The 22710-nt window shown below is 42.7% G+C and overlaps 1 protein-coding gene across 1 annotated transcript; it reads left to right on the top strand.

Moving 5' to 3' along the window:
* Nucleotides 1–4875: 4875 nt before the first annotated feature.
* On the top strand, nucleotides 4876–22545 carry thbs4b (thrombospondin 4b). Its single transcript, XM_034603092.1, has 22 exons — nucleotides 4876–5216; nucleotides 9408–9605; nucleotides 10126–10376; nucleotides 10481–10583; nucleotides 10725–10807; nucleotides 10917–10968; nucleotides 11095–11246; nucleotides 12025–12162; nucleotides 13849–13926; nucleotides 14020–14172; nucleotides 14284–14388; nucleotides 14480–14587; nucleotides 15135–15294; nucleotides 16678–16796; nucleotides 17006–17058; nucleotides 17207–17400; nucleotides 18622–18800; nucleotides 19592–19640; nucleotides 19754–19950; nucleotides 20085–20257; nucleotides 20831–20970; nucleotides 21678–22545. Exons 1-22 carry the CDS (start codon nucleotides 5138–5140, stop codon nucleotides 21734–21736), a joined length of 2823 nt encoding a protein of 940 aa, XP_034458983.1. The 5' UTR covers nucleotides 4876–5137; the 3' UTR covers nucleotides 21737–22545.
* Nucleotides 22546–22710: the final 165 nt, after the last annotated feature.

Genomic DNA, 22710 nt, shown 5'->3' with positions numbered 1-22710 from the left:
TCCTCTCGGTGCAGCCAGTCATGCTGGCTGAGCGCGGCGCAGACGTGGATGTGAATTGCACTGTGTCTGAACAAATGACCCAGTTTGCTCTCGCACTCCATGTGCCGTTTCCCACCGCATACGTCGGACCTCTCCAGCCCAGCCGTGCTCACGGTCTCAAAGTGCCAGAAGTATGAAGGATTAATGAGAGCACCTGGAATACGACTCAATGAAGCACAATGCAGCTCTGTTATCCCCGCACAGGCTGCTCACCATTGTGTAGGCGAGTTCTGTCCACACTTCCCGAAGATTGTCTGATTCATGTTTTGTTACAAAGAATCCTTTACGAACAAGTTGTAAAAATGATTTTTAAAAATGGGATATATTCAACTTCTAGAGAAGTGTGTGGGTTTTTATAATAGATGCTGAGCAGAGGAAACAGATCTAAAGCTTGTGGAAATGTTGAATAGTGTCAGTAGCCTCCTCCTTCCCCACCTTTCTGAAGTTCAGCAGCTGATTGTGTCCAATAATTGCTGTAGCTTTCCGACAATTTTTCACGCCAACTTCAAGCTGTGATTGATTCACGGCACAGAGGTGAGAAATGAGCCGGAGGTTGAATTTCTCGCTCAAGCCGTGTTTATTCACTCTTCACACATTTTCTAAAAATATGCGACATTATCCGACATTTAACGATCATCAACCGCCTTCCCCCGTCAGTGGGTGAGTCAGCCAGCTTTTCACTCCAGCTTCAAACGTGGTCCTTCGGAACAACTATGAGCACATTTTGTTTCCGCAGGGGTTGGAGAGCACATCGTACAAAACAGGACTATGTGTCTAAAGCCATGCTAGGAGCTCTGTCAGGCTGCAATGCTAACGTGCCTGTGTAACAGGTAAAGTTAGCCAGTTTAGCATTTTAACAGGCTAACATTTGCTAAATGGCACAGTACAGTTGAAGCTGATGGGAAGTTAGTTTTGCAGGTATAGGAAATCCAAAATAGCTGAATTGCCCCCCTGGTGGCTGGTTGAAGTATCAGTCAAAAATGCTTCCCCCTCCATGTTAGCAGGTGGGACATTGAGAAATCTAAAAGGTCACACATTCAATTTTTATGGTTTTTAGGTTTGTTTTCATCATATTGGCAGATGTATATTTTTTTTCCGGTAAGTACGATTTTATTGTAGTTATTTGATGCTGTAACAACAAGGTTGACAGCTAACACTGAGTCGGGATTGGTCGAGCATGTGTACAGGCCGCTCCAAACCACTAACTGCGAAGTTAAGCGACTAGTTCAAATTTAGTCGAAATCCAGCCAGTGGTTGAAAATAAAATGTATTTTCAACCACTGGCTGGAGATGAAACCTCATGGTGGTGCTCAAGGAATGCTCAGGGCTAAATCAAACTAAAGCCAAGAGGAAAGAGAGAAAAGTCAGATTATGGGAAAGGTTGCATTGGGGGTGTTAGTGTGAAAAACTGAAAAAAAGCGACGTCCAGCTAAAGTGATGGTTTGCCGTCATCAGTATGAGGTGTTGGTGAAACATGCATTAGGAAAGAGGTGGTGTGAGTGACTCAAGGAACAGCTGGACAGATTCAAATGGTCCGACTGTGAACTCACAGTTTATACATGACAAAACCATCAGGCCTGGCTTCTAACAGGGGCCTGTATTACGTAAACTTGCAAACTACTGTGAAATTTAGTCAGCCTCAGACCACTTTGTTGTTTTTAGAAACGATACGTCCCATCGCAGTGAAGCTATTCTGGGAATACCTTTATGCATCTTTCATCAATCTTCTCGTGTAATGGTCATGTTTTTCCAAGAAGGGAGCTCAGGTTCATATTACTGCTTCCACCACTGAGACAGGTCTGAGTGATTTTACAGAGAGATATGAAGGCAAGTAATTCAGTACGGTAAATGAAACTGAAAAAAATCTGTTTCCTGTAATTTTCCAAAGATGGTTTCAAAGGATTACAAAAACCCACAACCCAGACTAATGACATTCAACTCAAATTTGCATTTCTAATACAAAGATGTTATTTTCTGATTCATTTTGTATCTATAACATTTAAGGTATCATTTGTATTCATGCCTTCTACGCTGTGTCACTTCCAGGAAAGTCGACAGCTTTATCCACCATGACACCCCAATTTGGCAGGAGAGTTTTCAGTCTAAATATGCTGCAGGATGTGGGTCCATTTATTAAGCGCCTGCCTCGAGTTCAAAGATATACAGTCTGTCTAATACCAGAAATTCAGGCAATTTAATAGTGTAATTTTGGGTTTGGAGTGACTTCTCGCTGCCAGACTGGGGCGAGGTATTTGATAGATGCTGCAGATTTTACGAGGTGTTGGATCAGACCCCTCTGACTCGCTGACTGGCTGCTGTTATGTAACTTCATCAGGTAAGATGGCGCAGAGCTTGTAACACATTGCATCCCACAGAGTAATGAGGCACTCAGGGCAGGAGCAGAGAGACGTATGCTCACCTCCAGCTGTGGTTTTATAAGTCTGTGTCCATTCCTCAAATGCTATGCGACTGATGTAAGTCGTTTTATGAAAGAACGTCTTATGCGGTGAATTCAACTGTAATCTTCTCTGATTCGGAGAAGCTGCAGTTTGTTTGACATGAAACATTTACCCACACATTCATCATCAGGAAATCTTTTTTTTCAATTATGCCCGAAAATATTAAATGGATGACAAATTGTGTACTATTTGTGTACCAAGAGACAAAAGCGGTATAGAATGAGCATGATTGACATAACATAATTAATATATATATTAATATTATTATCATGATGAATTAAACTATTGAGTAACACTATTATTCAGCCATCGCTTATCCCTTGAGGAGAGGAGCCAATCCCAGTTGACATTGGGCGGGAGGCGGTCACCAAGGTGTCACAGGACCTACATACAGAAACAAACAACCATTCACACTCACACCTCTTTCCCAATGAACCTAACCCCAATCTGCATCTTTTTGGAATTTGGCTCCGGAGGTAGAGCGGGTCGTCCACTAAGCAGAAGGTTCGGCTAAATCCCAGTCTCCCCATTCTGCATGCCCGAAGTGTCCTTGGGCAAGAATCCCAAATTGCTCCTGACAAAGTTTATGAGAAACTACTGCACATAGATGCACTGTATGAATGTGTGTGTGAGAGGTCATAAAGACTACAGAAGCTCTACAGACCATTTAGCATTTACTGTGGGAGGAAGCCCACACAGACGCAGGGAGAACATGCCAACTCCAAACTATTACATACTATTTACGGCAAAGCCTGCAAAACATTTCTGCACACCACGTCACTGACAAATAAATCCAATGAACACGATAAAATGATCTCACAGTAACCCACCAATGTGTTTCTAATCAATTTCAAATGTTGAGTTTAGTTGAAGGAGGTGGATTCACAAAAAAAGCCAAACATATCAAAGAATGAATTTCCTCTGTAGGCGGATTTGATGAGAATAAACACCATTTATAAAATATTTGTGGGTCTTGCATGTTTTTTTCTTTCTTGGATTACAATAATCTTTGTGTTGTTATTAATGCGCCACATGTTTCCTGTTATGCACCTCTAATCTTTCAGTATGCCTTGTTTTCATTTTCGGCACAAAGGTTTTGAAAAGCATTAACCTCAACTTTCTGTTATTATTTGCAGCATAAAGCCTCATTGTCGGGTCGGCTGTGTGTAACATGGTAACGCAGTACATTTGGCTGTTGTTGGGGTGACAGCAATGCTATAATCTTTGGTGTCTGCTCCCAGCTAACCATGTGAAGATGAGTATCAGAGTCACAGGATTCGGTCGTATCAGTATCGCTGAATAAAAATAGTCAGGAGATGGTGTCAGACGCATTTGGGGATTTGGTTTTTATCTCAGAGCCAGCTGCAGCGCTCACTGTCTGACCTCATCGACCGCACCGTGATGTGATTCAGCCCAGGTCCACGATCCAGCCGGCTGATGTGGTGGCACTGAGCTCTCTGCCGCAGCTGCTGACCATGCACGGAGGTCTGTGGGACTCGCTGTGCTCCAGAACCTGAAAAACGCCTGCGAAGGATCAGTCTGGAAACCAATCAGATGGCAGATAAAACTCTGGGAGACCTTATCAGTGCACGGCGAATGAACGGAGCAGTGTTGTACAGACTAACCGCAAGGAACACCTGTGGTAGCTGTTTGGAAACTATGACTCATTTGCTTCTTGTTTCTATACAGCTTTGTTTACTTTTCTAACCAGGAAACATCTTAAATACCGATGTTTTTTTTTGTGCTCAACGCTCCTCAAAGTTACTCGCCCACAGAAAATAGCTCGCTTGGCTCAGAAAATAAGATGCAACAGGCAAAGAAAGAGGGAAAAACAAACATCATTAAGACCTAGGCAAACGCATCCAAATGTGGCGAGTTGCGTGGTGCCAGACATGCTGACGACCTTGAGCCAGCAGCCTGTCTGAGGCTCGGCTGGCCGGTTAACGCCGCTTGTTAAGGCGTAGGCTCATTTCCTGACTTTGCCCTGGGAAGGAGGGAGGAAGCAAGGGCATATGGGAAAGGTGTTGCTTTTGATGCCTGGAAGGAAAGTGCAAGTGTCTCGCACAGTGTGAAAAAGAAAATAAAAGCGGTCTAATTGCTGGAGGTGAGTGAGACATGTCCAGAAATTCCGCCCCTGAAGCCTGAACTCATGAGTCAAAAATGTTTCCAGTTTGGGTCGAAACATGATTTCATCGGCCAGACATGGGTTTCTTCAGTGGATCAGAAGCTGCTCGTGTGCAGTGCATTTGTGTAAGAGCCTGTGGGAACTGGCAGCAGCCAGTAGGAGCCAATGCAATAGAGTTTCCCCCAGGTCACTCCTTCTCCACATGGGGCCATCTGAGGAAGGTTTTAAAAAGCAGGTTCTGGTCCTGATGCTCCTCCCTCAGTGAGACTCCTGCAGTCCTCTCTCCACATCCACACACTCAATTCAGACACATATGCACACACAACACACACACACAAACTGTCAGCAGCCTCTAAGCTTAACATGACAGTCTCGCCTTGCTGCTAATTCAAAAAGAAGGGACACAGGCGCACCACTCACGGCAGACGCAGACACACAGGAAACTGTCACTGTGTCACGTTCAGATAAGTCACTGGAGGGAAGCTGCAGATCTGGGACCAGTTGAAGGGACAAAATGGGCTTGTTGACGGCCCTGGTTCTGGCCTCACAGCTGTTGCTCCAACTGTGCTCACATGTGGAAGCCCAGGCTCTAGGTAAGTGATGTTTAAAGTGCTTTAATTTGCTTTTCATATAAGTTATGTAAATATGATGACAACTTTTCACAAATTGTGTCAGATTGATTGTGGTTAAGTGATGCAGAGGAAGAAATACGAATCATATTTTCTTTTGGTTTTCTTTTTTTGTAACTCTCTGGATTTTTTTCAATCCTGTCTGTGATGCAATCCTCCATTTTCATTGTGTGTCAAAAGAGATTTAATGGCAGCAGCACTGTGTATTTTACCACATGAAATACATAATGGATAAAGCAGACACTGTGAAAAAGAATATGAAACGCAGATCCAAAAAACACAAAGGATTAGCCCCGGTGTGGGACAGTCTCTGGGGTACAAATAAAATGCTAAATGTCTCTGTCAGTTGTAAAAAAGAGTTTTTCCTTTTCTTTTACGAGACTAAAGAGTTTTAAAGCCACCGTCATTCTGCTGAAGGAAAGTCACCCTGCTTTTTTATATTTATGCAGCTGCTTGATTCCTGCAGCTCAGGAGGTTTGGCTCTCTGCTTTGTATTAATCCAATTCAAAGTCCTCAGCTGGGTCACACACATGGGAATAATCAGAGATGATCTGGGTGCAATATTGAACTTCAAGTCACACAGACTCTCTCTCTCTCTCTCTCTCTCTCTCTCTCTCTCTCTCTCTCTCTCTCTCTCTGTCTCTCTCTGACACAGAAACTTGTTCAAGGTCACACACACACACAAACAATGTGGAGCTGCAGCAGACATGTAGAAATATTGGTGTTTATAGTTTATCAGCTCCCCCCCCCCCCCCCCCCCCCCCCCCCGGTTGACTAATGGCGTGCCTCTCGTGCACCATTAATCCCTACGATCTTTCGGCAATAGCTACCTGATGTTTTGCGTGAAGCAGGTCCGGATTAATGGCGTTCATCATCTATCAATTTCGCTGGCAAATTACTTCTTGTCTGCATGACTGGAATTCACCGTGGAGTGAAGCCAATTTAAAGCCGCGGGGGAAGCCGGGCACAGGGACAGGGACAGAGTGTATCTTTAAAGAGGCCATAATTTATCTTTTCATGATATCAAGTAACAACGTAAACACAATGTGACAATACGAGAGGGATCACTTGGTGGAGCAACAGAGGATTATCACCTGAATCCACAGCTCTCTTTGGCTTTATAGCGAGTTGTATCTCGTTTCCTTTAGCTGCAACTTTACTGTTTTGGTTCTCACAGCACTCACAGTGTTGTTTATCGGCTGCAGCAGTTTTCATTGTGAGGCATTTAGCAGCTAAAGAGTTAATATTGAACTTCAAGTCTTCCAAAAGACATGACTCAAACAATGCATCTGAGAGCACAACATGATTATTATCACATTATTTCTCATCAAGAAACAAATTGGATCCCTGTCCCTTTTAGCTAGGTTACTCATGGCTATTGCGAAAAAAACGTGTCTTCACTGTTTATGTTAACTACTTGCTGATGTTGATGATGTCATTCCTTCAACACCGGTAATGGCCGACACGGTATCTCTCCAAACAGGAACCTGCGATAAATCAGAGTGTTCCACATACAAACCCTCTGTTGTAGGATGAAAAGATGAAAAATTCCAACCATTTGCACACTTTGGAGTAATCTATAACCGTAACAGATTTATATTGCTGGTGTTAAGGAGAGGGCAAGACTGGATTACTTTATGGCTTCCAGCAGTTAGTTTTATGAAGCTTGAAATCGGAGGTTAATCAGGGGGTGAAAATGAGGCACTCTCTCAGGATCTGTGGTGTAAAACAACCCCCGACTCCCACAAAGGCCTCTGTCCAGAAGACTTATGAACGGCAGGACTGTGTGTTTTATATCAAAGTGTGTGTGTGTCTTTGTAATGTAATTGACTACACTACATTCTTACACACAGTCACTCAAACACCGGTGGGAGATCAGGGGCAACATCAGGGGCAATTTGGGGTTCAGACCATACAGTCTATGGTTCACACACTTTGGATATGAAGACTAGAGGATCTGGGCTCGAACCACCCGCTACTCCTCCTGAGCCAATGTTACAGTAGGTCAATTTATAAATTGTCATTGAATTTACCATAGACTGTATTTAAAGATGGGCGACATGTCTCCACTTCCTCCCCACTATAGAAATGAAGCCAAAATATCCCATTAAAAAAATAATGACAAGAACTACCTAAAATGACAATGATGACCTGCTACTATGGAGAATGCAGGGTTTATGACCTGTACTGAAACCAGCCACTAGGGGGCGATCAAGATGCATTGGCCTCACTTTTAGAAAGCTGTCATGTCATATACAATCTAAAGAATGAACTGTTTGGCGGGTGTAGCTGGTGTAAACTATGCCGTAGCATGCACCCTACACACTAAACTCTACAATACACGTCATGGCAACACAGACTGCAACAACTGTGATTGGTCGGCTTGGCAGTTTCGTCCAGTGGCCAGACAAGCACAGAAGAGTCATCCATCTCTGGCTTAGTTCGATGGTCACATACAATTAATTTTCATAAAAGTAACTGTTGTTCACCATTTATTAGCTCCAATTCCAACATGATCCGCTCATTCACCACTATTTGAAGTACACACACAGTGACATGGAAGCTCCACCGCAGACTAATGGTTTGGCGTTGACTCTTAACACCATCAAATGCTTGTATGGAAACTCAGGGGATTGGAGTGAGCTCGCAAAAACAGTTAACAAAGCCAGCATTTATCCGAAACCCGCAGAGATGGTTGCTGAACTAGATCAGAAGTTAAATATGTAACAGTTCTTCATTAAAATGTCTAAACTCGACCAAACCTGTGTTATATATTTTGTTGACTTGTGGAACAAAATGTCTCCCACAGTGTTCAAACCCAGAAAAATCGCCAATTTTGTTCAAGGTGAAGGACGTTTGGTTTTGTTCACAAACAATGCACAAGAGGGGAAAAACACACTGCTCGCCAGTTTGCCAGTCGGCTGTTTTTTCCCTTCCACTGTTTGTATTGGTTGCTCGTTATGAATCAGGATTATTCATTGCTGTTTGCTGCCTAACGTGAATAAAACGTATGACCTGGGACACGTCAGGTTGATTTTTATCGGCAATGGTGGTAAAGACATCAACTCCAATCACCCCATGCTGATTAGCAGTAGTGTAGCCTCTTTGTCAATCCCAAGCAGGAGAATAAACCAGTCTTTACTCTTCAAAACGTGAGGAGTGGAATGATTTTCATTTGTTCCCTTGTTTTGTTCACTTTTGGACCGAAGCCAATTTAATGGAGCAATAAGTCACATCGAGTGAAAAACAGATCCATCTGTTTGTGCAGTACTTACCAGGTGATCTTGGCTATTGTGAATACAAAAAACAACCCAATTTTTGGCGAAAGCGATGTTGACAGCACCGTGCGAGAGGGCATTTTCGCTGGCTTAGTCACATTTTACTGCACGCATTTTTAAAACCCCCGTGTTGTGGTGAAATACACCGAAACACACAAGGGACCTCGGGTAAAGAGAGAGAGAGAAAAGGAGGTAGAAGAAGGAAGAAGGGATCTCATCTGCAGATCATGCTTCACAATCTTGGCTGACAACGGCCAATCTGCGGGAGCATTTGGGAGCAATTTTGTTCCCTCGCGACAGAGGGCCTCTCAGACTGCTTTTCCGGGTACTTGTGTATTCATGATGTGTGCAGATGGTGGGACTAACGATTCACTGCACATCCTCTCATGGCCTGCCCAGCTCCCATGCTACTTTATTAAAGGAGGCCTATAAACATGAGCGCAAGTGTACAGCATTTCTCTGGCATTTCACTCCTGCTAAGTAGCCTGTCAGTGGATATGTCTAAAATCCGTCATACCTCGTTCAGTGAGCACAATGAATGAATAGTGGCTGAAAATGAAGATTCACATTTATTTTTATGACCATGAAAATACAAGAGAAGTAAAGAAACCTTACAACTAAAAGTCATCCTACATAGCTTAGATTTACTCAGAAGTCCTCCTCCCTGTGATTTCTTTGAGCTAACTCCGTCTGCCAAGTTTGCTCTGACTGATTGCCACTGCGTCTCATAAGAGCAACAAACACTGGATCAACATCATCATCTTCTTGTTGACTCAGGATGTGTTTACTCTGCGGATGCAGGTTGTAAATATTCATATCTCATCATCCATTACTCATGTGCTTTACTGCTTGTCTCCTTCCCCATCCCCATCAACAGTCTATGATCTGCTCACCTCGCCTGATTGCCTGCCAGACCTGCTGCAGGGGGGTCTGGCCGAGCAAGGTGTGAACGAGGCTTTCATCCTGGCCACCTTCAAGCTGCAACCCAAGACCGGAACCACCGTGTTCGGCCTGTACAACCCAAGGGACAACAGCAAGTACTTTGAGTTCACCGTGATGGGGAAGCTCAACAGAGGTAGGAGAGCATCAAAGAGGCTAAAGCTTCAACTACAACATTTAAAGCTGCACTGGGGATTGGGTTATGTGAATGGGGTCATGCAGTCATGAACCCACAGAGAATATAAGAAGAAGATTCCACAGTTCCCCTATAGCTCTATAGGGTGTTTCAACGTTTCTGTTTTGGTTCACTCTCACTGGTATCATCAACCTTGTTTCTCACAAAAAAATCCCAGCAGACAAAGTAATATTTCACTCATTATAGGGAGGAGACCAAAACAGAGATAAAAGGAAAGAGAATATTATTCTTTGATTTTTTTTAGGTGGCCACATTTGACACCACCAATAAAACAACGTTAACATTTTTTTTTTTTTTAACTGATTTTTGATCCTCTGACTTTCCACCAGATCACCTAGGAAGTAAAAGCTGTTAACATGTTTAAGCTTGTTGTAATTTAAATGAATTATCCTTTAAATGCAGCCTAAACTCGTTCTCCTTTTTATCTCTTCTCCACTCTCCCTGCTTTGTCCCGTCACAGCTGTGCTACGCTACCTGCGGACCGACAAAAGGATGAGCTCAGTCACCTTCAACAACCTGGTGCTGGCGGACGGCCAACAACACCGACTGTTGTTCCACCTGAAGGGGATGCAGCAGCAGGGGCCAGGAGGGCTGGAGCTGCATCTGGACTGCAGGCTGGTGGAGACAATCAGGGATCTCCCCGCTGCCTTCCAGGGTTTGCCAGCAGGCTATGGTACGGTGGAGCTAAAGACCATGCAAGCCCGAGACCAGGTGACCCATCACATAGAGTATTTCCATACAACAATGTTTCAGTATTGAATCTGCAGGTTTTCAAATGGCTGAATCGTCCACTTTTACTTGTTTTATTCAAACAGGAGAGCATAGACGAGCTCAAGCTGGTGGTTGGGGACACTTTTGAGAATGTTGCTTCATTACAAGACTGCCATTTCCAACAAAGGGACTCGGTTCAAACTCTGGGTAAGAGTCCATGTGTGGAGGTAAACTTCCACAGAGACAAATGATCCCGGGAAAACAATCACAGTGGTAGGAGCACAACAGCCAGTTGAGAACAGGCTCCTCTGCTCCAGTCAAACAAAAATAACAGTCCCTTTCTTTTAGGGGTCAACACGAAGCAGCTGTCAAATCAAATGCTGGAGCTAACCAAGGTGGTAAGTGAGCTGAAAGACGTCCTCATTCAGCAGGTAAATACCCTTTTACAGTTCCTATGGGTCCCACTTAATTCCTGCTACCTCACCTCTGACCTCTCTGACAGCTGCATATAAACGTGTGTTTATGGCTGAACTTTTGTAGGTCAAGGAGACCTCATTTCTCAGAAACACCATCTCAGAGTGTCAGGCCTGCGGTAAGTTCATCACCAAAAAAACGCCATGTCTCTCACCAGTAAATATGATGTTTAATGGCTACCTGGATAGTCAACAAACTAGAACTGCAGACAGTAATACAAAAAATGTCCTCTGTCGATTTAAAGGCTTGGGTGGAACTGAGGTGGTGAAACCAAGGTGTGCCCCAGGTGTCTGTTTCCGTGACGATATGTGTATAGAGACAGCGGAAGGTGTGGAGTGCGGACCCTGTCCTGATGGTTACACCGGGGACGGTTACAACTGTGACGATGTGAACGAGGTAAAGCTCAGTGTGTGTTTCTTCACTTCAACTGTAAAAATTCAGCATCGACTCCCACGAGGCAGCTGTGAGCTATAAGATATTGCAGTGTTGACAAAATGTTGACGCAGAAACTCAAGAAACAAAGCAGTAAACTGGGCCTTCAGTTCATGTTAGTTTTTAAAGTATTTTTTAAAGAGGCGATGGTAAATGAGACAATAGAGAGGTGGAATAAGATTCAGAACAGGATTTGAACTGGGAACTATGCGATCCCAATATATGGTAGCATGCATCTGCAGGTTTTGTTTTTTCCAAATTGGGGTCTAGGGTCTAGACGATTTGAATAATTCAGAACTGAGATTTCCTGGTTTCAAGAAGTCTATGATACAGTTTACGAAGTAATTTCGCTACTTTTTTGGGGAGTTAGACAAAGAACGTGGAAATGAGATCATGCAACTGTCACACAAGATCTAAAGGCAGATGTTAATACGGTGTCATGGGGTTTGGAAACCTCAGCTGCAGGTGAAGGTAAAAGTTTGGTAACTTTGTGAAAGTTAAGGAATTACTCCTGCAGATGGAGTCCTCATAAGGATGTAATACTCCAAGTATGTGCATGTGTTTGCCTGTCTGTCTTTTCGTGTTTGCGCTGACCTCTTTTCTAGGGGCCGGCCTCTTCAGCATTCCCTTTTTTGCATGTGCAAAAGTGTCATCAGACTTAAAAGCTTTTGGGGGGGAGAAGCCCTGTGGGAGCCATATACATTTTGCAGCTTCAACAGAGCTCATGTCCTCCTTCCCACAGTGCCAGTTTAACCCCTGCTATCCCGGCGTGAAGTGCGTCAACACCGCCCCGGGCTTCCGCTGCGACGCCTGTCCGCTGGGCTTCACTGGCCTGCCTGTGGAGGGTGTGGGGGTTCTGTACGCTCAGACCAACAAACAGGTAAAGGAGTGAATAGAGTATGGAGGACAAACACACACACACACACACACACACACAATCAGAACAGAATGAAAAAAAGATGTATGCAAATTACAGTATGCATCAAAGATAACATAGAACACCAAGGCTTATTGTAGAGAGAATACAGGGTTAGGGTTATTGTGTAATTATTTAATATGATTAATAAGAATATATGTAATATCAACAAAATACTGTAAAAAATTATGACTTACTTCATAAGGTGCACCTACATACCTCAAAACTGGAAACTGTATTCCAGCTTTATCGGGATAAATATGTGAGTGTAGTAACACTTTGTGTTTAAGCGAGTTATAAACCACATTAGGTTTTGTTTTTTTATTAACAAGTAGCTGTTTAAAAAATTATGGGGTGTAATAAAATGTTACTGGGCAACCAAGCAGGAAAAATGTGAAAAGCAAGGTAATGAGGATATTACAATTATATTAGTTATGGTATCATTAACTGTGTTTCTAAAGTATGATCTTCTTATGAGTAGACTCTTATTAGTAAAGACACCCTCCAGACATATTTTAAGATATTAAAAAATACTCTTTTCCCAGACAAAATGTACCATTTACTTGTTAAAATCTTATGATTAAATCTTATCCTGCTCCCTCATTGAAAAATCAAGAATCTGTGACAAATGCAAATACTTTTACATTTCCATAAACATTTTCCAATGTTACTGAAAAGTCCAATGTCAGTGTTTGTGCAGTGGAGGTTTCACAGTAGTTGTTCACGGAGAATCTTCTCCTCTCAGCAGATTAATGTGAGAGCTGTCGTCTGGCGTCAAACGGTGCACATACATTATCCTACAGTGAAGGTCAAACATCCAAATGAAGTGACAATGAGCAAATCGTATTTTTGAGTGGATAGGGGACTTAAATATATTGCATTGCTGCTGAGGAAGAAAGCATCACGTTAAGCCTGGAATACTGGTATAAATGTATAGCTTTAAAATATTTAATACTGTGTTTTTTTAATTAAAATAAAAAGAAAATAGTGTATTATTTTGGATCTTGTGACGACCCATACGACAATGAAATCTAGTGTTGAAGAAGAACCTACCGGACTGCTTCTTTCCTCAGATAATAAACTATTAAGGTGCAAAATATATGTTTTATATTCGATTTTTGAACAAATTATATAAAAACGAACGTGGTGGGCAATGCATTAACCCAACGAGATGTCATGTCAGCTTTCTAGATGTTTTACCAACTTTTCTTTCAAAGCCTACCCTCTGAAGACATGGCCTCCATAGTAACAGTGCACCTACATCAGAACAGAGCACTGACAATGTGGGGGAAACCTCATCACAATGTAAATCTGGGCTTTATGGGACGTTAAATAAAGCGATTCCTTGTTAAAGTAACTGCAAAGTAGGTATGGGGGCTGTAATGTGTTGGCTAATTAATTATTATGAGCCAGGTAGTTTAAAAAGTAAAGTGCAATGTATTTCTAGGTGGATCTTAAATGTACATTTATAATGCCCCATATGTACAAAATATTTAGTGTTTCAACACAGCTACAACACGTCTGAGCTCTGCTATTAAAGCTTGTAGGGTAATATGGACTCTTTTGTGTATTTTATGCTATAATTATTACATAAATTGTCATATAAACAAACCTTTGGATGTGACATTTTTCTCATATTGCATAATTCAGGTGTGTGATGACGTTGATGAATGCAAAGGACCGAACAACGGAGGCTGCACCGCAAACTCAATCTGTCACAACTCTGTGGTAAGACTTCTGCAACACGCTGGGACGATTATTTCTTTTATTTCAGACTTTTCTGAAAGGAGCTCGTACGTAACTGTCCTCATTCCCACACAGGGCTCCTACCAGTGCGGCACCTGCAAGACGGGCTTCACCGGAGACCAGCTGAAAGGCTGCAAGCCGGAGGTCAGCTGCGGCAACAGCCTGACCAACCCCTGCGACGTCAACGCCCAGTGCAGCGTAGCAAGGGACGGGTCAGTCTCTTGTCTGGTAGGATTTCACACCCGCTCACACACTCTGATGTACTTCCTGTACACACCTGGACTCGATATATACATAGCTGCTGCCTGATTTCCTGAGGAGTTTCATTTGTCTTGTCAGTGTGGAATTGGCTGGGCAGGTAACGGGTACCTGTGCGGGAAGGACACTGACATTGATGGATACCCAGATGAGAAACTCAAATGCAAGGATTCAAGCTGCAGAAAGGTAAATGTAGAGCAGATTTGTAGAGCTAATACATCCTGGTCATGACTGAGGGGTCTTCACTTCATTCTCTCCCTGTAACATCTCTCCACAGGATAACTGTATGTACATTCCTAACTCTGGTCAAGAAGACGCTGACAGGGACAGCCATGGAGACGCCTGTGATGATGATGCAGATGGTGATGGTATTCCAAATGAACAGGTTGGTGGAAATGTAAAACTCATGGGAGCACATCAGGGCGGGGCCAGGGGGGCTCTGGTCCCAACAAATGTCAAAATATATTTAATGATGTGTGGTTTTGAATTAGCTATAGAGCTAACAGTGAACAAGGAATGACTTAAACATGCACCTTACTGAATCAGCAGTTGTACATGGATGTTGGACAGATAATTGGCCCCTCTGTGTAAATTGTGGCCCCTTTATGGCCACTGGAGCACACATTGACTTCAACTACTGATTTATATTTCTCTATTAACTGATCAATATTTTAGTCTATAAAAAGTGAGATAATAGGGCAAATGCAAATCACAGGGTCATTCAAATTGCTTGATTTGTCTGACAACCAGTCAATACTATTTCCATCTGGTCAAGGCACATATTTTACACCATAATACACAAACTGCCCCAAAACGCAAGTGGAACCATTCTTTTTCCAGGACACAAATTTGCATAGATGACACAAAAATGATTCACTGACACATTCTGTGATGGTGGGAATGAGACAGTTGTGTGTCCCTGTCCATCTCAGGACAACTGCTGGTTGAAGCCCAACGTGGACCAGAGGAACAGCGATAAGGACAGCCACGGTGACGCATGTGACAACTGTCGCATGATGGAGAACCCCGACCAGAGGGACACAGACGGCGACGGCAAAGGGGACACCTGCGATGAAGACATGGACGGAGATGGTATGTGGAGAAATTACATCACTGACGCTGAAGCTCCAGTTATATAACCAGCATCTCTGAAGGCCCTCACTGTTACAACGTATTACTCTGTTCTCTCCTTCTCATCTACACCCTGCTCCTTGGTTAAAGGCACTGATGCAGACAGATGTTTCAGTGAAATTCACATCTTCCTAAATCCTATTGTATAAATATATCACGTAGTGTGTAGTGGTATGGATGCTCTCATAAGCCATCTGAGCCGTGAGAAACAGCACTGCAAAAAAAGAAAAAGAAAAAATCAAAGCCAGGCCCAGTGTGACCCCAGAGCGAACACAAGCTTTGATCATTCACCAGTATGATTACACCTGAAAAACCTCCGCAGGAGAGAAGATAGGTTTTCCTCTGTCCTATCGCTCCTGCCTGACCTTTATGCATTCGTGGTGCTGCTGCTGCCTCCCTGCGATCAACAGAAAATTGCTGCTAAAGTCAAACTGGTGCTCAGCTGCATAGCAAGTGCAACAGCGCAGCCTAGTGGTGGATTTACAAACAATATGCTGTGAAATGAATCGGGTATCAGGGTATGGTAGCATAATGTCTCAAGTGTTTCCATGCGTTCACTGATCAAATATAGATTTAATCACTTGAATAAAAATCACCCAGAACATCGACATTAATACACTGACTGACTGATTTTAGTGATCAGACTTCATTAATTAAGTAAACACCCCATGACTGTATCAGTGTAAACGGTTTCATATTTGGCAACACCTAAACATATGGTTTGTTTGTAGGGCTGTCACAAAGGATTTTTTGCATTGTCATTTAATATGTTCATTTTGTTTCCTGATTAATTGATTATTCGTCTATAAAATACCAAAAGATAGTGAACAACGACATTTAGTAGAGCACAAACCTCCGTCAAGGCCCAACAGTCCCCTAATGAGACCACATTTAAATTAACTAGATCCTGATTTTTATTTGGATCAGCAGCAAACACTCATGAACACTCTCATTTATTCCCATTCTTGGTGGAGGTAATAAATACCATCACAATTTCCAACAGCCCAAGTGGCATCTTTAAATTCCCATAAGTTGCTTCTAATATTCAGTTCACGGTGAAATAGGAGAAATAAATCCACCACTGGAAAATTGAAATTTTGCAAATGCTTGGTATTTCTGGTGGGAACATTTACTCAAATGATTAATCGTCAAAGATTATTAATATTATGTCCTAAAAAAGGCACTTTGTAAGCATTCACCCTTTTCCGTTGCGAGAGCTACAGAATAACTGACGGTAATGTCAGTTTGTGTTATGCTACAGTAACATGACATCAATCTTTATCCACTGCTGTAAAAGGGACCAGACGTGACTTGATGCAAAATGACGCTAACTCTTTCAATCAGGCCTGAAAAACATGCTGGACAACTGCCAGAGACTCCAGAACAGAGACCAGCGGGACCGAGACGGAGACGGAGTGGGAGACGCCTGCGACAGCTGTCCTGACATCTACAACCCAAACCAGGTCAGATGGACGGACGGATAGATAGATAGACAGATAGACAGATAGATAGATAGATAGATAGATAGATAGATAGATAGATAGATAGATAGATAGATAGATAGATAGATAGATAGATAGATAGATAGATAGATAGATAGATAGACAGATAGACGGTTGGTTGGTTGGTTGGTTGTTTGGTTGGTTTGATGAACTCTCTGCTCTTGTTTCAGTCTGATATTGACAATGACCTGGTCGGAGACTCCTGCGACACAAACCAAGACAGGTACACACACACACACACACACACACACACACACACACACACACAGTCTCTACATTATTAACTTACATATATCAGATTTTTTTCCCTCCACTACTTCTGATACTACAGCTTTCATTCACATTCTGTGATCATGTCCCTTCCCCTGTAGTGATGGCGACGGTCACCAGGATACCAAGGATAACTGCCCGTTCGTGATCAATAGCTCTCAGCTGGACACGGACAAAGATGGCCTGGGTGACGAGTGTGACGATGACGATGACAACGACGGCATCCCGGACATGATTCCACCCGGACCGGACAACTGTCGGCTGGTACCAAACCCTGACCAGACCGACGACAACAGTGAGTCTCAAACACACAGCACGTCGAAATGCCTCAAAATGACTCAAAACATTCAGATCTACTGAAACGCAGCTTTATTGCTCAGAGGTAATGTTCATTTTTTCATCTCAGCATCCATATTCTCCCTGAAGTGCTCCTGATGGACCTATACATGCAGTTTCTGGCCCCCAATTTCACACCCAAGCAAAAGCAACCTTTGGGGCAGATCAAGTGGCAATTTTGCTGAGTAAAAAAAAAAGCACTTCTTTTTTGCCCTAGCACCCACCTGGCAATTCTGTGACATTTAATGTTGGGAAAATGGGCTGTGAAGTCAGCGATAGAGAAGTGCCCAGTGAAATCAAGTGTTGCAGGGGAGAGGTTGGTAATCAGGGAGCTCTGTGATGTGGAGAGGAAGAAGAGGAGGTCTGTATGACCAGCTGTGTCCTAAGGGTGTACAGTATCTCTCACTCTGTGCCTCTAAACATGATGAAGAGATTGTAAGATGTGTTATTTATGGCTTATACAAAAATATAAAAATATTTGTTTGCATGTTTTGGAGCTTAGAAAAATGTATTCAGACTCCCACATGTAGGGTAAGACATTCATTTGTTTGCTTTTTTCATGTGCAGGGATATAGCAATAGAACATTGTGTCTTAAAAGTCCATCATGACTGCAATACTACTATTTACTAATCCACTCCATCAACTAGCTTTAGAGCCCTACACAATATAGCACAAGATAAAAACAGATTGGCATAACACCACCTAATGTGCTAGAGGGACTCCATCACAGCACATTCCACCATGGCGAATGCAGCAGAGCAGTTTCTAATTCTGAACACACACTCACAGCAGGGTACAGACCAGAGCGAGCTTCAATACAAAGTCCGTCAAAACTGGAACACTTGCAACACACAGTAAAAAAACGTCTTTAGTTACATTTTAAATATTCATTTTAGAAAAAAGACATTCAGAAGTATATCTGGGACGTTTTATATTCAGCCCTTGCAGCTCTGCGGCTTCTGGGCAAGGGCATCGAGTTCCCCTGGAGCAGGCCGCCGTGACATTTTTGGTCAAGTTGGTCGGAAATCTGTTCATCGTGACAATGTGGAAAAGGATCTTGCTTGAAATTGAACGGAAGGCGCTAATCCAGTATCTGTTCTTGCGCCTCGATCATGAAATAATGACTGTCTCATTATCCTCAGAGCTTCAGAGGTTTAATGTCCCTGTCTTGTGCCTCAGATGACGGAGTTGGAGACATATGTGAGTCCGACTTTGACCAGGACAAAGTGATCGACAGGATTGACAACTGCCCCGAGAACGCAGAGGTCACCTTGACTGACTTCAGGGCCTATCAGACAGTGGTGCTGGACCCTGAGGGTGACGCCCAGATCGATCCCAACTGGGTCGTTTTAAACCAGGTGAGATTACTCAGTGTTAAAGCTTTATTTAAAATAATCTATCGGTCATATAAGGCGAAATCACAACTTGCATTATCTTAAAGTTAAAGGAGCTATAATCAATATTCTAGGCAATGTGTAATGTGAGAGTAATAGAGTTTTACAACAAGTGTCAGCTCATTGTTTCAATGTGCATCCCACAACTTTACTGGGTTTTTTTTTCATTCACACCACTTACAGTGTCATTTCCAGCCACATCAAGCAGCTGTTTTCAGGATATCAGCCATAAAAACCCACTGTTAGACTATCTGCTCAGCACCAAACAGCAGAATGGCACAGTTACTGTCTACCTGGTGAACATAGTGGAGCATTTAGCTGCTAAAGAGACAAATATTTATCTCAGGATGTGAGTGGAGAATAAAAACAAAAGAGAGTAATTATAATGTTGATATAAAACTGATCGATGTGTAAATAAGTGACTGTTTACTGAGTCACCACATAGACTCTATGTAAAGATGGGCGACATGACAGCCTTCCAAGAGGGAAGCCAATATTTGAATAGCTATTTAATTTGTTATTATATATGATGTCATAAAAACGGGGGTGAAACATCACAATTGACGACCCACACTGACTGAGGATTGATCGAGCATGCTGCCCCCCGGTGGCCAAAACCCCATGCTAAAAACGAAATGTTAAGCGCATGTACATCTCATTTTGATAGATCTAGTATATAACTTATAATTAGTTCAGCAAAATATGGCATCAAAGTGCAAGATTCCTTCTTAACAGCGTCCGTCTTTGTCCCCCAGGGAATGGAAATAGTTCAGACCATGAATAGTGATCCAGGACTTGCTGTTGGTAAGATGTATTTCCTCTCTGAGTTGAATATCAATCATTAAAATACATAATGTTTCCAAAACATATCCCAGTCCGAACATATATAATATGATAATCATACCCTCTGTTATCAGGTTACACTGCGTTCAGTGGAGTGGACTTTGAGGGGACGTTCCATGTGAATACAGTGACTGACGATGACTACGCCGGCTTCATCTTTGGCTACCAGGATTCATCCTCCTTCTACGTGGTGATGTGGAAGCAGACCGAACAAACCTACTGGCAGGCGACACCTTTCAGAGCTGTAGCCGAGCCCGGCATCCAACTCAAGGTGAAAGCACACAGCCACAATAAGTCACAACTCCCCCAGCTCCCACTATTTTTATCCATATTTTCTCCACTCCTGCCTTCCTCTCGTCTGTCTGCCTCCACATCCCTCCTCACCTCTATGTGTCTGTTCGTCAGGCGGTGAAGTCTAGATCGGGCCCCGGGGAGCACTTAAGGAACTCGCTGTGGCACACGGGAGACACAAATGACCAGGTGCGTCTGCTGTGGAAGGACCCGAGAAATGTCGGCTGGAAGGACAAGGTGTCCTACCGCTGGTACCTGCAGCACCGCCCACAGGTTGGATACATCAGGTAAGACGAACAGCGCTCTCACATCTGTCTGTTCAGTTTGAAGCTGCAGCAGCTGATTAGCTTAGCTTTGCATGAAGACATGGAAACAATGCTCCATTTAAAGTTAAGACAATACCATCACATGTGAAGCTCAAATTAACTCACTTTAAGACGTTGGTTCAACCTGCAGTATGAAGCTTTTGCCTCCCCCTTGTGGCAGTGAGGGTAATAACACAAACTCTGTTGACTTGTATGTCCTTGATCCCTTTCTGTTTTAGACCGTACTCCTCCCTCTGAACATAGAGCTACTTTTATTTGGAGCATGAGAAACCTTTTGGATGTTTCTATATCGTATTAATTTGGTGGCAGGAGGCAGGATTTATGACCTCTACTGCAGCCAGCCACCAGGGGGAAATGATTTGGCTTCACTTTAGACGGAGCTTTCGTTTTGTCATCTTTATTAACAGTCAATGGTCAATACAGTTGCTCCCCTTTTGAGTCCTGGCCCTTGATGGTTGACATAAAAGGCATAAAAGCATTTAATAAGTAAACAACAGACATACAAATAAAAAATCCTCTGTTTCTTTTGTTCAGAGCTCGGTTTTATGAGGGAACTGAGCTGGTCGCTGACTCTGGAGTGACGATCGACACGACCATGAGAGGAGGACGACTTGGCGTGTTCTGCTTCTCTCAAGAAAACATCATCTGGTCCAATCTGAAATACCGCTGCAATGGTGAGAACGCATCATCAAATCCATACATTATATCTGTCGTTATGTCTCTCGCATTCTCTTCCAAGCTGATCTTATCATTTTGCTGATTTCAAGGCACTTTTCTGATCTCTTTTGAGGCATCACTACAGGGAAAGTAATGTTGGCCAGTCCACAACTTTCATCCTGACTAAAACATCTCAACTAGTAGATGGTTTGTCTTAAACATTCATCTTCCCCACAGGATGTGTTGTAATTATTGTGGTGATCCTTTAATTTTTCATCTAGCGCCATCATCTGGTCAAACTTTCAATTTGTCAAAAAGTTCACCCACAAAATGAATACGAGTTCCATCAGCCACTGCTGTGCTAATCAGATATATGTAAGCATTCTAATATGGTAAACTAATAAGGTGAACTTCTGTGCTAAACACCAGAATGTTAGCATTGCTTTTGAGCATATTATCCTGCTGATATTAACATTCAGTTCCAGGCACCATGTAAATATAGACCCTCACGGAGCGTCTAGCCGGGCTGCAGTAGTCTTGTCAATAACGCATAATATTATTTCCCATATTGACCTCTATGACTTGTGTCTGGGAAGCGTCTGTATTATATATTATCACGTTGTTGCATGAACACGACTGAAACTGCGAAGTGAAATTAGTTTGGCCTCGCTGTGCTCTTAGATATTGAGCTCGTCTCATGATACCCAACGTCTCATTTCCACAGACACCATCCCCGAGGACTTCCAGGAGTTCAGCACTCAGCACGGCACTGACTCACTCTGAAGTCAACACGAGCATATGACACCAGAACTCCAATAGAAAGTGTGTGCGTGAGTGAGAGTGCGTGGGAGTGTGTGTGGGTGTGTGTGTCTGTCTATCCGTGTATTGATGTGTACAGTTTCTGCGCATTTATGACCACAATCTTTGTACTGTATGTGCATCTTATCACGTCTGATCCCATCCTCCTGTTTAATCATCTCTTCAAGACTCCAGCTGAGCTTGTTATGATAGATATTCTAAGTTATAATAAATCTTAACAGGTTTTTCTGACTTTCAGTACCATCACTGCAGATAATAAAAGCACACCAGGCCCCTCGTGGCCCCCAGATTCCCATATATTTGCTTTATCTTTTTATGTTTTTTCTCATACTTAATTGGGCTTCCTTATAAAAAATAATAGTTTGCATCTACACTGTAGTTACTGTGAATATTTTAGCTCATGAGTAGTATTGTAATCACCAGGAAAAGAACGTGCTTTGGATTGGCCTCATAATGGTGTTTCCTGTATAGTGATCACATTGGGGTTGTACTGTGCCGTCGGTGAGCTCTCAGTCTAACTATCAGCATGGTGTTTTACTCTTTCTGTCTTGAGGATGAACAGACCAAGTTTTGTATCAGTCAGATTCCAGATTCTGCCTCGTCTTTCTAACTGTGTGACTAACTTAAAGCTCCGTGTGACCTTGATTTCTCTTGATCATTGGGTTGTCAAGGTCTTGATCATTTCATATCTGTATCATCATGAAACCTGGTCACAATAAAGGGCTGTTTAATATATTGAAATACATGTTGAATTCTATTCCTTTTAAGGGGGATATTATCAGTATTTGTGTGATTTTTAATATATATTATGAGTTTTACATGTGTCATGTAATCCAGTGTCTACTTCAATAGACCAAGGGACATGCATACATGTTAATGCTTGAAAATGACCACTCGTCAACATCCCACACTTGAAACTGGAGCACTCCTCTTTTCAC

The sequence above is a fragment of the Hippoglossus hippoglossus genome, chromosome 12, assembly GCF_009819705.1.
Source record: "Hippoglossus hippoglossus isolate fHipHip1 chromosome 12, fHipHip1.pri, whole genome shotgun sequence".
Taxonomy (NCBI): domain Eukaryota; kingdom Metazoa; phylum Chordata; class Actinopteri; order Pleuronectiformes; family Pleuronectidae; genus Hippoglossus; species Hippoglossus hippoglossus.
Note: the sequence above shows the minus strand (reverse complement) of the source record. Positions and strands in the feature narration are given on the sequence as shown.